The following is a 15,496-nucleotide window of genomic DNA, read 5'->3' as shown; positions in this document are numbered from 1 at the left end:
TAAATTGATAAACCTCCTTTTAGTTTCGCTTTTGTCTTAAATGTACTCTCAGTAAAAGGTCTCCTAATCACAATGTAAAGCAGATTTGAAGCTAGCCCCTCTTTGTCTTTGTGGTTTGCTCTGCTGCTGCTTCCTGTTTGGTTAAACATTGTTTCTGAGGCAACATTTATTAAACACCACTTGACCCAGAAAAACACTGAGCGAAACCCTTTTTTCTTGCCCCTCGAGATGACTGGAAAAAGTTTTTAGGTTTTACAGAGAAATACAGCAGAGTGGTCCTCAATGACAAAAAGCATCCTTGTGTGTGGTTACAAGAAACTGACAGCAGGAAGCATCAAACATTAAACAATAACAAAAACAGGCTTATTCAAAGTATTAGTGATCATTTTAATATGTTAAAACCTAACAAAAAAAAAAGAGTGGCGGGAAGCATGGTTGTCATGGTTTATGATGCAGGAGGTCTTCTACGTTTAGTGCAGGTAGAAGTTCATAAAAACAAGGAAGTCTGTCTATAAATTGATGATCAAGTATTACAGAGATCCCCAACTTAAGTCCTCAACTTAATAAAATTGCTATTACTGTATTTTTCAGACTATAAGGCGCATCAAGTGAAACCAAACAGGCCTACCTTTATCTATATGATCACGCACTGTCACACTGTTTGATTTGATGTAAAAGCTCGAGTAGGAAAAGTGCCATATGACCTCTGGTTTTTGTGAAGAAAGTGAAATTTTTCAAACTGCATGAGGAAGTAAACACCAATGGCATGAAACACAGATTTAAAATGAGTTGAGGGCATTCTTCAGTTGGCCACTAGCTGAAAGAATCTCCTTTGTCTCACTGAAGCTCTGTTAGACATGTGAGGTGTTCCCGTGTTGGAAAAACTCTGAAATTGGTGTGCTTCTGTCTATTCACAGTATGTACTAATTCAAGATATAGGTATTCTTGTTTGTACATGTATGTATTTCTGTTAGTTTCAAAGTTCCGTGTTGCAACAGCCAGTAAAAATGACAATGTTTGTTTGTTTTTTATTTGACATGTGCTCTCACTCAAAGGTCTGCGAACCACATTGTAAAGTACCAATGAAGTTAGCCTCTCTTTGTTTGTGGTTTGGTCTGCTGCTACTTCCTGTTTGATGCTGATGATTAAAACCTGCCTGACTGACAGAAACAGACAGTGAAAGCTGCTCAAATACTTTCACCCACCAAGATGTCTGCAGACAGTCAGACTGCAGCCGATTTTAGAGTGAAATACAGCAGAAGGATCGACAGTGATGGACGAGAGCAAGAGCACAGTGAGGTTGAGATGCTAGATGATGGAGAACAACATCCTGATGTTGGGCTGCAGGCAGCTGGTAAGCAGGAAATAAATAAACTATTGTACTATTGCAAGGTCTTGACCTCACAAAACAAAGTGCCTTGAGCCAACTGTTGTTGCGATTCTGCGCTATATAAATAAAACTGAATATGAGGGAATTTAAGTTGGTTTAATATGTTTAAAAACTGTTCAGTCGTCAAAAAATTACAGAAAAGGAGGGAAGTTCCACAAGACTCTTATCTGACAGATCCGAGGCAAAGGTAGAAATATTAAAAACAAGGAAGTCTTCTTAGACACTGTGTGGTGCAAGTGAAACCACAGGAAACAACTCGAGAGTGGTCTTCATGTCTACAGAGCTAATTGTATTTTTAAGCTTATTTTCGACCATACTGACAGATATACTGGCCTTTTTCTGGCCCACATGCTCTAAGAATCACCTAGAAATATTTCTCCTTCTCAAACACTGTTTCTCTGTTTTCTATATGTTAAACATTCTCCTGTAAATATGAGACTAACATGATGAACTTGTTCAACTCATTCTCAAGATGAGTGCAGTCTGATTACGACGTATTAATTAAAATAATACAATAATTAAATCTCAATTTTGTCTCTGTAGAATTAAACATCCAGATGAAGCTTTTAGCTGTGAAAAGAAGATGGTTCAGAGCTTTTGAAGTGAATCTTGGGCTGCTGTATCTTTTGATTCTGTCTGGAATCACCACACGATGTGAGTAATTTTATTAAAATATAGCCTGGTGGATGTAATATTTTACAGATTAGATGTTGATGTAGACTTGCTTTTGTTTGGCTCCTATTCTTATTCATATTTTAGTTAGAAACAGTCACCTGTTCCCCCTCTACACGGGAAATGGGTGATATTTGACACTACTGGTCAAATATGACCAGTAGTGTTTTATTGTTTATTTATTATTGTTTTCTTTTCTTTTTATTGTTTTTAAATAGAAAGGTCTGCAAGAAGAAGAATGAAAAGGAAAGTTTTCAGCCTTCATTAGTAAAGTAATCAATGCTGATCCCAAATGTAACTTTATTTAAGGCATATGTGATGAAAGCTATGACACAGTTTCTCTATAAGGCAAAACAGTGTTGCCCTTTAAAAGCATTTCCTGGTTTGTATGCACCGTGAGAGTGAGGTGTGAATGTGTTTTTCCTCTCTCTCTTTAAGAGCTCCTCTTTGGTTGAACAATGAAAAATAATTTATTCTTGCCTCGCAAATTGTTTGATAGTCTAATGGGCTTTACAAATATAAAGAAAAGGGAATTCTCCGTCTAGCGTTCAGCACACTGGAGGTTATCACTCATATTAATCACATTCATTTATAGGCCTGTGTTTCTTTGCATGCTGTCACTTCCTCAAAGCCATTTCCTGTCTGAAACAGATAAGAAACAGAAAGCCAGCACAGATCCAAAAACTGCAGTTCCTTTAATGACCACTAAAGGCTGATTCTGAAAGCGAGTCAGTCCCCACAGACTACCATGTTATGATGAGCACCTTTCCAGCATTAAAAGCATGTTTCCATTCAGGACAAAATGAGTTTTGGTCTCTGAGATTAGTTTCCCTCTTAGTATTTAGTATTTAGTATTTATTTATTTATTGTCATTGTCAAGAACAATGAAATTGCGTTTGGGGCTTCCATACAACCCAAAAAAAAGAAGAAAATAATAAATACCCCTTAAAACCCAAGTGTACATATTTAACCCAGTGTGACTCCAATGCAATAAGACAATCCTTAGCAATAATGTTCGTAGAAATTCAGACAAAGACCTGAGAAACATGACAAAATACAACAATGTAACCCATTCAATATTATTGTACTGTGAGATATGATATCAGATATGATAGTTATCTATTTAAGAAAGAGGGGGGGGGGGGGGCAGGAGGGGGAAGAGAATAAAGATATGATGCACCAATGCAGACCAGTTCATTGCTATTAAGAAGTTGGATATGGTTATTGTCCGTGAGAGGGGGGCAGAGAGTTCAGGAGCCTCACAGCCTGTGGATACAGGCTGTTGGCCAGTCTGGATGTTCTGGCCTGTATAGACCTGTACCTTCTCCCTGAGGGCAGCAGATGGAAAAGGTGGCGCGCAGGGTGATGTTGGTCCCGCAGGATACTGTGCACCCTCCTCAGACAGCGAGTGGGGAAGATATTACTGATCTCTGGCAGACTTGTTCCAATAATTCTGCCAGCTTCTTTCACCACCCGCTGGAGTGCTTGCTGATCGGCCTTGGTGCAGCTGGGGAACCACACTAGAAATCCATACGTCAGAACGCTGCTGATGGCACAGTTGTAGAAGTTCAACATCAGAGATCTGGGAATGTGTGCGCTCCGCAGTCTCCTCAGGTAGTAGAGGCGCTGTTGGGCCTTCCGTACAACTGAGGTGATATGGTTGCCCCAGGACAGGTCCTCGGTCACAGTTACCCCCAAGAATTTAAAACTGCTCACCCTCTCCACCGCCTCACTGCCAATGAAGAGAGGCAGATGGTTGTTATGACCCCTCTTCCGGAAATCTACAATGATCTCCTTGGTCTTTTTGGTGTTTAAGACCAAGTTATTGTCGTGGCACCATGACTCTAGTTGTTGCACCTCTGTCCTATAGTTTGTCTCATCATTGTTGGATATAAGTCCGAGCACTGTAGTGTCATCTGCAAACTTAACAATGAGATTGGACGCGCAGGAGGAAATACAGTCATGGGTGAAGAGAGTGTATAGCAGAGGGCTCAGAACACACCCCTGAGGGGCACCGGTGTTGACCACAAGGGTGGAAGAGGTGTTCTTACCCACTCTGACACTCTGTCTACGGTTAGTGAGGAAGTCCACAATCCAGTTGCACAGAGAGGAGTTAAGTCCCAGTTGGTGGAGTTTGGGACGGAGTTTGTATGGCCGGATGGTATTAAAAGCCGAGCTGTAGTCTACAAAGAGGAGCCGTGCATAGGTGTTCCTGTGTTCCAAGTGCTTCAGTAATGTGTGCAGCACTGTGGCGATCGCATCCTCGGTTGACCGGTTCTCCCTGTATGCAAACTGGTGCGAGTCCAGGGATGGTGGAAAAGCAGCTCTGATGTGTTTAATGACCAGTCTCTCCAGGCATTTGGCGGGAATGGGGGTGAGTGCCACAGGTCTGAAATCGTTCAGACATGTGGCATTTGACTGTTTTGGGATGGGAACGATGGTTGCTGCTTTGAAACAGGATGGTACCAGTGAACAGGACAACGAGGTGTTATATATAGAGGTGAAGACGTCCGCCAGGTCCGCAGCACAGTCTTTTAGCACCCGGCCCAGCACTCCATCCGGCCCGGCCGCCTTCCTGGTGTTAATGCTCCGGAACACACGCCTCAGCTCATGAGTGCTCAGGACCGGAGCAGGGTCGGTTGAGGGGAGAGGGGACAGGACAGGGTCGGTGTTCTCCCTATCAAAACGGGCATAAAAGAGATTTAGATCCTCAGCCAGAGTAGAACTGTCGGCTGAGGGTGATGGTGTTCTTCTTTTGTAGTCCGTGATAGCCCTGATGCCCTCCCAGACCTGCCTTGGGTTTGTGTTGTTCTCAAACCTGGCCTCGATACGCCTCCTGTGCTGCTGCTTGGCAGTCTTGATGCCTCTTCTCAGGTTGGCCCTGGCAGCACTGTATGCCTCCTGGTCCCCGGATTTGAAAGCGTTGTTCCTCGTTCGAATAAGTTGTTGAACTCTGTGTGTCATCCAGGGTGGATTATTAGGGAACACACGGAATCGTTTCCAAGTTGTTACATTGTCCACACAGAAACAGATGTAGTCCAAGACAGTGGAGGTGTAACTGTCCAATGCGACACGATTGTCAGTGTCCTGCACCTTGAATACATCCCAGTCTGTGCAGTGGAAACAGTCCTGAAGCATCGGAATAGCATCCTGCGGCCATGTTCTCACGGTTTTGGTTGTAATCCCAGTGCTCTTGATCTTTTGTGTGTATATTGGGTGTAGCAGAAGGGAGAGATGGTCTGACAGACCCAGGTGGGGATAAGCCTGGGCTCTGTACGCATTCGCCATGTTGGTGTACACCTGGTCCAACGTTCTATCTCCTCTGGTAGCACACTTCACATTACGGTGGAAATTGTGAAGTACAGATTTCAGGTCCGCGTGGTTAAAATCCCCAGCCGCAATAAAGACACTGTCCGGGTGTGCTACCAGGCTGTTATTGATGCTGCTGCTCAATTGTGCTAACGCTAGCTTAGCATTAGCATCTGGTGGAATGTAAACAGCGCAGATGTAAACGGCAGAAAATTCCCGAGGGAGATAGAATGGACAGCACTTTAACACCAACAGTTCTACCTCTGTACTGCACAGTTTTTCCGTTACCGTGACGTTCGTGCACCAAAAGTTGTTAATATAGATGCACAGCCCCCCGCCAGTCTTCTTACCCGAGTCCGCAGACCTGTTGGCTCGATAGGCGGTGCGGCCTGCTAGATCGATAGCCGCATCGGGAATGGTGGTTTAAACGGACTAGTCTTTAGCCGTGCCCACCTCCCCGCTTGCCTCTCTTCTGCCTCCACTCGCAACGTCTCCTCCTGCGGCTTGCTGTTGCGGGTAGCCCCGGGGGTTGCTTAACGATCTCCGGGGGGATGAGATACTCGGATGTTAGTTGAAGATCTCCACGGCTTAGTTGTAGTAGATCATCTCTGTTGTATTGAAGTAACCCCAGACTGTGTGAAATAATACACAGTACCACCAAAAGTGCAAAAGTGTAGGAGCTCCGGGCCGCTGCGTCTGTGCGCGCCGCCATCTTGGTTTGACTGATAAATGGCTTTTAGTGGATTCTATTTAAATGCATTTTAAATAGAATTCTCTGATCAGTAATATGAGCTGCTGTGTGGTACAGCCTGACCAACAAGTTTGTTTTGCTGACTGAGCTTCTAGTATTTCATGAGTCTCTTACTTAGCATTGAATGCACTGATTGATTGAGCGGTTAAGAGATGGCCCAGTGTGTGTGACGAGTTATCTACTGCTCTCTCTGTTGTTAGTCCTGTGCATCTTTCATCATGTCAGCTTATTAGTAATCTATGATTGCCAAGCTCTCTCCTCCCTTCATCCGTCTACCGCAAAATTTCTGCACTGCCATCAAGAAAGACTTGATTTCTTACCCCTGCTCTTGGCTGGAGTACCAGCTTACCTTTGCCAAGAACCACAACCATCTCGCTGGAGAAGGCGCCACTGATGTCGTGGCGAGCGGCTGGTGAGGGTCCTAGACGTTTTACATCTTGGTGTTCCCTGGACCCTTTTGGACCCGGTCCCCTTCACCTGGTGTCAACCTTGGGTATCTGTGGCATCATGCACAGATTTCACCTACTTCTCCCACTGCTGCTTCTACAGACGTGGTGCCCATTAGAATAGGTCTGGTGAATTTAAGGTCCATCGTGAATAAAACTTTTATCCTTAAGGAATGTTTCATGTCCCAGAGTTTGGACCTTCTCAGCGTTACTTAAACACAGACCTCTCCGGGTGAGTCCAGTGTTTTTTCAGAATTATTACCCCACTGTCACTCATACTTTAATACTCTGAGGTCCTTGGGTCATGGAGGAGTTTTGCCGACTGTTTTCTGCAGCTTTGAACCGAGCCTTTTACGAGTTGAGCCTCTTCCGTCCGCTGCTGTGCACAGCGATCTATTGGTCACCAAAGTATACAACAAAGATTTTTTGTGGGAATTTTCAGACTTCTTGGATGAAATTATGTCAAAATATGAGCAAGTTTTAATTGTTAGGCGGAGTTAAAATTCACATGTGCTACTCTGGAAAGCCTCTGGTAAAAGACTTCTTAGACTTATTGGACTCCTTTGGCCTCACTCAGTTGGTGAACGGCCCAACCCATGAATGTACCCACACACTGGATCTTGCTTTATCTTAAGATTTACCCATTTCTAATTTATTCAAACTCTTTGCTCTTGCTCGGTGCTGACATGTTTTTACTCTTCAACGGCTGCTCATGTCTCCACTGTTTTTAATAATTTAGACTTGCAGCCCTCTGTGTCTTCCAGCACTGAGGAGCTTTCCCTGTAATTTAATTCCTTGTGCCGTACGCCATAATACTGTTGTAAATTCTGTGGCTCCAATTAAAACCAGGCGATCAAAGCCCAGATCAGACCCTTGGTTAAGTGATCATACCCGTGCCATCAGATGGGAGTGCAGGAGAAATGAAAGCTGAAGATGGACAAACTGCAAGTCTCTTCTGAGACTGAGAGCTGGTGTTGTTTTCAAAGAGCTGTGGAAACTGCAAGAGCAAAACATTTTTCCGACATCATTGCTGCTAACGCTCACAACCCCCTTGTCCTTTATAATACATTAACACTGCTTTTAATGCCCACGTCCCTCTGAAAGCTTACAGAGAACTCTGATAATTTTGTTAACACCGGAGCTTGTATTTCTCTTGCCTCCCATCATCGGTCCATCTTGCTCCCCTGCCTGGCTGTCTTTGATCACTTAGAGCTTATTTCCCTTTCCTCTCTTGAGAAACTGGTTACCAGTATGAAACCAACTGTGATGTCGTTCCTTCACATCTTCTTAAGGTTGTTACTACTGTTGGTCTTTTTATCCTTAATGTCATTAATGGTAATTTGACCTCCAGCCATTTTAAACATGCTGTGGTGCAACCCGTGTTGAAGAAACCTGACATTGACCCTTCTGCTTTGTCTAACTTTGGCTTTTTTTCCCCAAAGTCTTGGGAAAGATTGTTTACACCCAACTGAAGGCCTTCCTGGATGAATGTAAAATTTTGGAAGAGTTCCACTTTGGATTTAAAACAAACCACAGCACTGAATCTGCTCTTTTAAGGGTTTTTAATAACATATTTTTAGCAATGTTTTCTGGGAACAGAGTTTTCCTTGTCTTTTAAATTTACAGCTGATGACCATAACATTCTCATCTCCAGACTGGAGCAGTGGGTTCAGTTCTGCAATGGTTTAGGTCTGACCTCTCTGACAGGAGTTTCTGTGTCATGATGGACGATCTTACCTCTGGTTCCGCTGCCCTTCCCTGGGGGTTCCTCGGGGTTCCATTCATTGTCCTCTACTGTTCTCTCTGTATTTGCTGCCACTTGGTGCTAGTTTTAGAAAGCATTGTGTTTCATTTATATGCTAATGCCTGTCAAGTCTATTTCCCTTTCAAACACAGTGGTTCTCTTCAGCCTCTCCTTGATTATCTCAATGACATCAGGGGGTGGATTGCACTGAATTTTCTTAATTTTAATGAAAAAAAGGCAGAGGTCATGCTTTTTAACTCCAGTGCCTCCAGCTGTATCCCTGCCTTTGACCTTTCCTCTTTGGCCCCACGTGAAAAATCCAGAATCACCAATTTAGTTGTGAAAATGGAAAGCAGCCTAAAACCTGACTGGCATGTCAATGCTGTGGTTAAGTCCTCCATCTTTCAGTTGAGACGGCTGTAAAGATTAAGCCATCCTGTCTAGATGCCACCTAGAGACAATGCTGCATGATTTTAACAAGAACAAGAGCACATAACCATGGTTTTAGTGTACCTTCACTGGTTCACCGTTCAGTTTTAAATCCATTTTAACATTCCTTTATTTCTTTTTAAGCCTCTTAATGGTTTTAATAGTCTGTATGTGTGCATGATTATGGAGGTGGAGTGAATGTTCTTGTTGTTCCTTCAAACTCTTCACTCAACACGGTGATTCTGTGATTATCTCAACAAAGCAGACAGGCAGCAGCATCTGCTGCAGACTGATGCAGGTGCAGCCACACTATGTTAGACAGTGATGTCTATCATTGTGCCGGCTAGTTAGTTCACTTGGTGCATTGAGCAGCATGCAGCTCAGCATGTGTTAGTTCCATTCATGTGATGGGAATAATAAAAACTTCATTGATAAAATGCTTTAAACTTTAAATCAGTTTCCTGTTTTGTTTCTAACCAGATATTTTAGTCACTTTGGAAAAAGAGCATCTCCAGGCTAATTGTTCAAGTAAGAAATATTTCAAAACAAATATAAATAAATATTCATGAACTAACTTTGCAGTCATTTTTCCTTTTTTATTCCTGTTTTATTTTTATTTTATTATAATTATGTTTGTTCTCAACATGCAGCAAAAATAATTCAACTACAGCAAGAAATCAAGTTGCTAAAGGAGAAGATCAAAGGTAACAAGCTGTTAAAAACTAAAAATCTTTATTACACAACAAAAACTATGAGCAGTAAATAAATACCGCCTTTAAAACGTGTTTGACTTTAAGAGAAGTGTCCTGATCGATGGACGAGATTTGGAAGCAGCTGTTACTTTAAATCCACTGAGGCAAAGCACTGGCAAGAGAGCAGGAGAGCCTGTCAGGAGAAAGGAGCTGATCTGGTGATGATAAACAGCAAAGAGGAACAGGTGGGTGTGTTTGTTCATGTCTGTGTGATCTTTGATGGAGCTGACAGTCATCTGTTACTTGTGTCTTTGACCTGCTGTCAGTCTGTGACCTGCTTCCTGTCTCCACTCCGATGGATTTCTTTGGTTCTCCTTTTATGTTAGAGACATTCACATTCAAATGCAAAGTTTTTACACAATTTTGAAGCAAAAATTTAAATTACACAGAAATGTTCCAAAATAAAAGCAATCCTCATAATCCTGGCTAAGTTTCAAATAAAATATAATATTAACAGTGATCCCACTGCAACAGTAACTGAGCTTCAAATTCAAATTTAATTTGTCACACACACAACCATACACAGTACGGCATGTGGTGAAATGCTTATTGCTGTGCAATGCCCGACCATTAAATGACAACAAGAATTGACAGTCAGATTTACAGATTACTACAAAATTTAAAGATTTTAAGTTAGGAATTCACAGTAAAAGAATGTGCAAATAATGATTTACGAAAGAAATTATGAATAAAAATAAAAAATAAATTATAAGAAGTGTGCAAATAAACAGAGTGCTGTGGTGATGTATTGTGTGTGAGAGAGTCCAGTCCTACACCTGGTTCAGGGCCCGAATAGCCTGGGAGAAGAAGCTCTTCTTCATTCTCTCTGTTTTGGCCTTACGGGAGCAGAAGTGCTTCTTAGACCTCAACTCAAAGAGTCCATTGTTGGGATGGGAGAGGTCCATCATAATCTTCCTGGCTTTGGTCTTTCCCCGCTTGGTGTAGATGGACAGCAGGTCAGGAAGCTCTGATTGAATGATGTGTTCGGCTGAGTGCACCACTCTTTGCAGATCTCGTCTGTCCTGCTTGGTGCTGTTCCCAAACCAGGTGCAGATGTTTGCCGTCAGGACGCTCTCGATGGTGCAGGAGTAAAAGTTCTTGAGCACCTTCAGTGGCAGATGGAAGTCTCTAAGTCTTCTGGGGAAAAAGAGATGCTGGCATTAACACCAGAGTGTTAATGTGACAGGACGATGACGGGTCCCAAGTGATGTGGACACCCAGGTACCGGAAGCTATCCACTCTCTCCACTGGTGTGCCACTGATGATCTCATCATCTGCTTTGTAGTGATGATGAAAGCGTTATCTTCACTGGCGCACTCTGTGCGTACGCAATTTGTTGTTTTAATTGCTGCAGCGTCGAAGCGTGCATAAAATGTGTTCAGCTCAACAGCCAGTGAAACATCGGCATTCATCATAGCATAGCATCTTTATTTATAGCAGCGCTTTACATCCAACAATGTTGGCCAAAGTGCTACAAATAGAAAACAAAGAGAAAACAGTTTAAATTACATATAGAATATCTTTAAAAAGCAATATAATTAATAAGAAACATATTAAGAGACATCAACAAGTCATCATTGAAGAAGCTGGTTGTTTATAGTCCATTATTGTCTGCAGTCTCTGGTGTAGCTGTGACTCTAGTTTCCTGTAGCTCTGCTCTGCCTTTCTGATCGCGCTGCTCACGTTTTAAGACACAGCTTGTATTGCATATTACCGGAGACGAGCCTGTCTTTGTAGGCAGCGGTGCGTGATTGCAGATGTTTTTATCCACCCACGGCTTCTGGTTGGGAAATGTTTGAATGATAGATCCCAAAACCGCTTCTGTAAACATGTTGATGAAACATGTCCCAGTCTGCGTCATCCAGAGCGTCATCCAGAGCGTCCTGCAGCACGGCCACTGAGTGGTCTGTCCAGTGTGCGAACTCCCCCCTGATTGGTGCTTGCTGCTTTAGCCTTTGTTTGTAAAAAGGCATAAGGAAGATGGGGGCATGGTCTGATTTTCCAAATGCCGGCAGAGGCTGAGCTTTGTAGCAGTCCTTGAACGGAGTGTAGCAGTGATCTAATGTCCTACTGTCCCTGGTAGGGCAGTTGATGTGAGTTGATGTACACAGCATCCTGGTGAAGTGCTTGTTGTTGTGTGAGAGTCCGTGTCTGCGTGATGAGGAATATAAAACGCGCAGGCAATGACCACAGGGAATTCCCGAGGGAGATAGAAAGGGCGACATTTAATGATCAAAAGTTCCAGATTGGGCGAGCAAAAGCGTGTGAGTGGGGAAATTCTTTGGGTATTTTTGATTTCTGCACAATGGAAGAACTGAAAAGTTTCATCACATTTATTCTTCCTTCTGACATATTCACAAGATGATGTCACTACAACAGAAGTACTGAATTATGACTGGAGCAAATATTTGTGTCTCTTCCCAAATAGATATTTATCAATGAACTGAACATGAGAGGAGAGTCCTGGACTGGTCTGACAGGCAAACAGACATCAGGAGGATATGAATGGGAATGGGTGGACGGATCAGCGCTGACACAAACGTGAGACATTAGTTTGTTTCTATTCCAGAGTTATTATTTAGAAGTGAAACATGGATGTTTTGGAAGATAGATCAGCAATACATGAGCTGAGCTATTTTCCAACAGCCCCACAAACTGAATGTAAAGAAAAGCAGAAATCCTCCTTTGAATGAACAGCTGTGCTTGAACTCTCTTCATCTGCAGTCTGTGATGACGTTCAGTTACAACAAGTCAGTTTGAAGGAATCAAGATTGAAAAAAGTTTAGTCCAGCTTAATATCATATTTTATTTCTCTGACAGGTTGTGGGCACCAGCACAGCAGAGTACGAGTTATGATTCCTATGGAGTCTGCTGTGATGATAAAGGGAACTTGAAACAGGCAGTTGAACATTATGTTGGTTACAGCTCGAAGACCTTCATCTGTGAGAAATGAGTTTGGTGCTTTGATGTAAATGTTTGAATAATCCAACCAAAGACACCTCACTATGAAATGTCCTGCATGAGCCTCAGACTCAGCTTACAGTCTTTACTTGTTCATTCTGCATCATATATTGATTACATATATTGTCCCTCTGTGCTCTGTGCTGTACAGTAAGGTTGGAAGTCATCCACACAAAACCTTGAAGTACTTCATTACTCTGTAGTTCCAGCAAATTGTTCTAATAAAAGTCAAAGTGCAGCTTGTCTTTACTTGGTTTACTTGGTTTATTCATCAGCCTGTTGGTCCTAAAACTTCAGTAAATGTCTTCTTCAGTTTCTCTGAAACAGCTGAAAGTTGCTGCTTCTTACTTTTAGCTACAAATGGGGATTTTGACAGGAGATTGAAATGAAGAAGAAAAGCAGATTTAACAAATTTCAAATGTGCGAATAAGTTATCAATTCTCTTTTATGCTGCATTTGTAAAGTAAGGATAGAGAAGTTGGGGCTAAATGGGATGTTGAATTGTTGACTCCAGGAAACAGAGTTTATGTAGCTGAATGTAACCAGGTTCTTTCTCTCAATGTATTTTATTTGTCCAACTTTAACCTGACATTGTCAGAGCTAAATGTATTAAAGGACTCCTGTTATTCATGTTTTTGATCTGCTGTGTGCTTTATTTCCTGACTTCATTCTGATGGATCATTTCTAAATATGGATCTATTTTTGTACTCTGAATTTTAATGTTTTTCCTTTTGTTTTCTAGATTATTGTATACTAGCAATCCACAAATGTCTCATTTCTAAAGCAAGAAGAAAGATATAAGAATGATATATATTCTGATCTAATATTAGAAGCCTTGAATAGGTAGAGGAGGATACAGAGGCAGGCTCATCTTCTTCAGTCCACAGTGCCAAGAGGGAGACAGGTGAGGTGTGGCTGACCACAGTGATGAAGAGGGGCTCGTCTGTGGCTGCAGCGTTCTTCTTCCAAGTTACTCCTCCGAGTAAGTTTTCCTCAGATGATCTTCCAGGTCTTTTATGGGCAAGAGGCACCAGCTCTTCTCTTTGAAAAAAAATTCCCTTAACAAAGTAGTATGGGCTGCTTCAGAAAAGGGTCCTTGTCCGTTCTTTCTTCTTATGTTGTCGTCTGAGGTGTTCTGCTCTTCGCAGCTTACTAAGTTGTTGCTTTATTTCCTCCTGCAGGGCAGTAAGTCCCTCCCTTTCTGTCTCATTGGCCCTTCTCCACTGTTTCCTCAGTTGTCTTCTCTCTTTCACTAATCTGTCAATTTCCCGCCGTCTCCTGGACTTTAACTGGTTTAAATGGCCTTTCTGCTGTCTCTGAGTCTTGTTTTTTACACCAAACACAATATTACATGTATAATGTGCACTAACAAAACTGCTAAAAATAACAACAACTCAAACATAATGTACAGGACATATATTGTTTATCTATTAATTAAATTTTGCATTTTCTAACCAGCCTGTACTCTCGTGGAATAAAGTGGTATTACATAAGAGGCTGCAGTGAGCCAGCATAGTCTGCACTGAGCTCACATTTGTATAGTTGTTGTTGCACTACAGAGTTAGGTCAGACCACAAGTGTGTTGTTCTTTTACAACAAACAGCAACAATCACTTCATACAAACCTGTGTGTTACACCAGTGGAAGAAGCTTTTCCTTCATCAGTCTTCTTGTTTCTTACTATAGGGGTGAACAGCTACACTAACACTCTCTGGCTCCATGCTGCCCCCCTGTGGTGACAGTTTGATTTAATGTTTGTGTGAAATGTTAAAAGATACATGTGAAAGGAAAAGGAGCAGTTTGACATTTAAGAAGCTGGAGCTATAGTTATTGTTTAAAATCTTTCAAATTTTCAGCACCACAGAGAGTGAGAAGCAGGTCTGCACTCTGTATCATATCTTTATTCGATGTGGATGTGGATATGGGAGAACAAAACTATACAACCTTGGGTTAGGGTAAAGTCTACAGCACAGTTGTTGTCCCTGTATAATATAGTAGTGAGGATTTGTGGACATGTTAATCACATGGGGTAGCTCAGGTAGTAGAGCGGGTCACCTACTCACCGGAAGGTCGGTGGTTTGATCCCAGGCTGCCTCCTGGCTGCATATCAAATATCCGTGGGCAAGATACTAACCCCACGTTTGCCTACTGGTGGTGGTCAGAGAGCCCGGTGGCGCCAGTGTCCGGCAGCCTCGCCTCTGTCAGTGCGCTCCGGGGCAGCTGTGGCTACAATGTAGCTGCCATCACCAGTATGTGTGTGAATGGATGGTTGACTGATTGTAGTGTAAAGCACTTTGGGGTCCTTAGGGACTAAGTAAAGCGCTATACAAATACAGGCCATTTACATGATGCTCACTTTTCTGCAATTTTGGACCTATGGCAATCATTGCGACAATGTAGGATCAAGTCAGTGAGAATGTCAGTACTGCTGTATGAACATCTGACAATGAATATTCCCTCACTGGTTTTGAGTGGTTACTGGAAGATGATGGCAATTGCTAGCAAAATGATTGGTGAAGTCCGCGTCACAGAGGTGCACAAAGAGCTGACCGCTTGGGTGAAAAGTTACACAAAACTCTGGTTCTGCGCTGCTGAGCTCCACTAAGATCTTTGTGAAGAAGGACAAAGTTCTGGTGGCCCACAGAGTTGTGCAGCCTCAGAAAGTCTTCTTAAGGTGAGGTGTTTTGGCTGGGGCACTTCAGATAGTGCCCAAGCCAAAGTCTTGACAGGAATAAAGCCTCATCCACCAGCATTCCAGTAGCTCCTGAGCAGGGATGGGTATGGATAAGATTTTCACGATTCCAATTCCATTTTCGATTCTGTTTAACGATTCGATTCTTTATCAATCCTTTTTTTTTTTTTTTTAAAAGGAGAACACTAAGGTTGATTAGCTTAAAACTTTGTTTTTTATCTTCTCTTTGAACAAGGTAGAACTTTAGGGGTAACATGGCCTTACAAACCCAGCAGTGAGATCTTAAGAGATCCACAGCCTACGTCTCTTCAATGGGGTGTCACAGGGTCCCCAGGAAAAAAAATTATAAAT

General features: G+C 42.4%; 1 protein-coding gene across 1 annotated transcript; it reads left to right on the top strand.

Annotated features, from left to right (window-relative positions):
* Positions 1 to 1,209: 1,209 nt before the first annotated feature.
* LOC308384720 (CD209 antigen-like protein D) lies at positions 1,210 to 13,128 on the top strand (the record flags this gene model as incomplete). The annotated part of the gene is made up of 7 exons (XM_080863310.1): positions 1,210 to 1,354; positions 1,934 to 2,044; positions 9,222 to 9,269; positions 9,392 to 9,445; positions 9,539 to 9,678; positions 11,922 to 12,034; positions 12,314 to 13,128. 7 exons carry the CDS (start codon positions 1,210 to 1,212, stop codon positions 12,444 to 12,446), a joined length of 744 nt encoding a protein of 247 aa, XP_080719436.1. The 3' UTR covers positions 12,447 to 13,128.
* Between the last annotated feature and the right edge of the window lie 2,368 nt (positions 13,129 to 15,496).

Source organism: Rhamphochromis sp. 'chilingali', assembly GCF_963969265.1.
Source record: "Rhamphochromis sp. 'chilingali' genome assembly, chromosome: 17".
In the NCBI taxonomy this organism is placed as follows: domain Eukaryota; kingdom Metazoa; phylum Chordata; class Actinopteri; order Cichliformes; family Cichlidae; genus Rhamphochromis; species Rhamphochromis sp. 'chilingali'.
The sequence above is the reverse complement of the archived record's forward strand: the minus strand, read 5'-3'. Positions and strand labels throughout refer to the sequence as shown.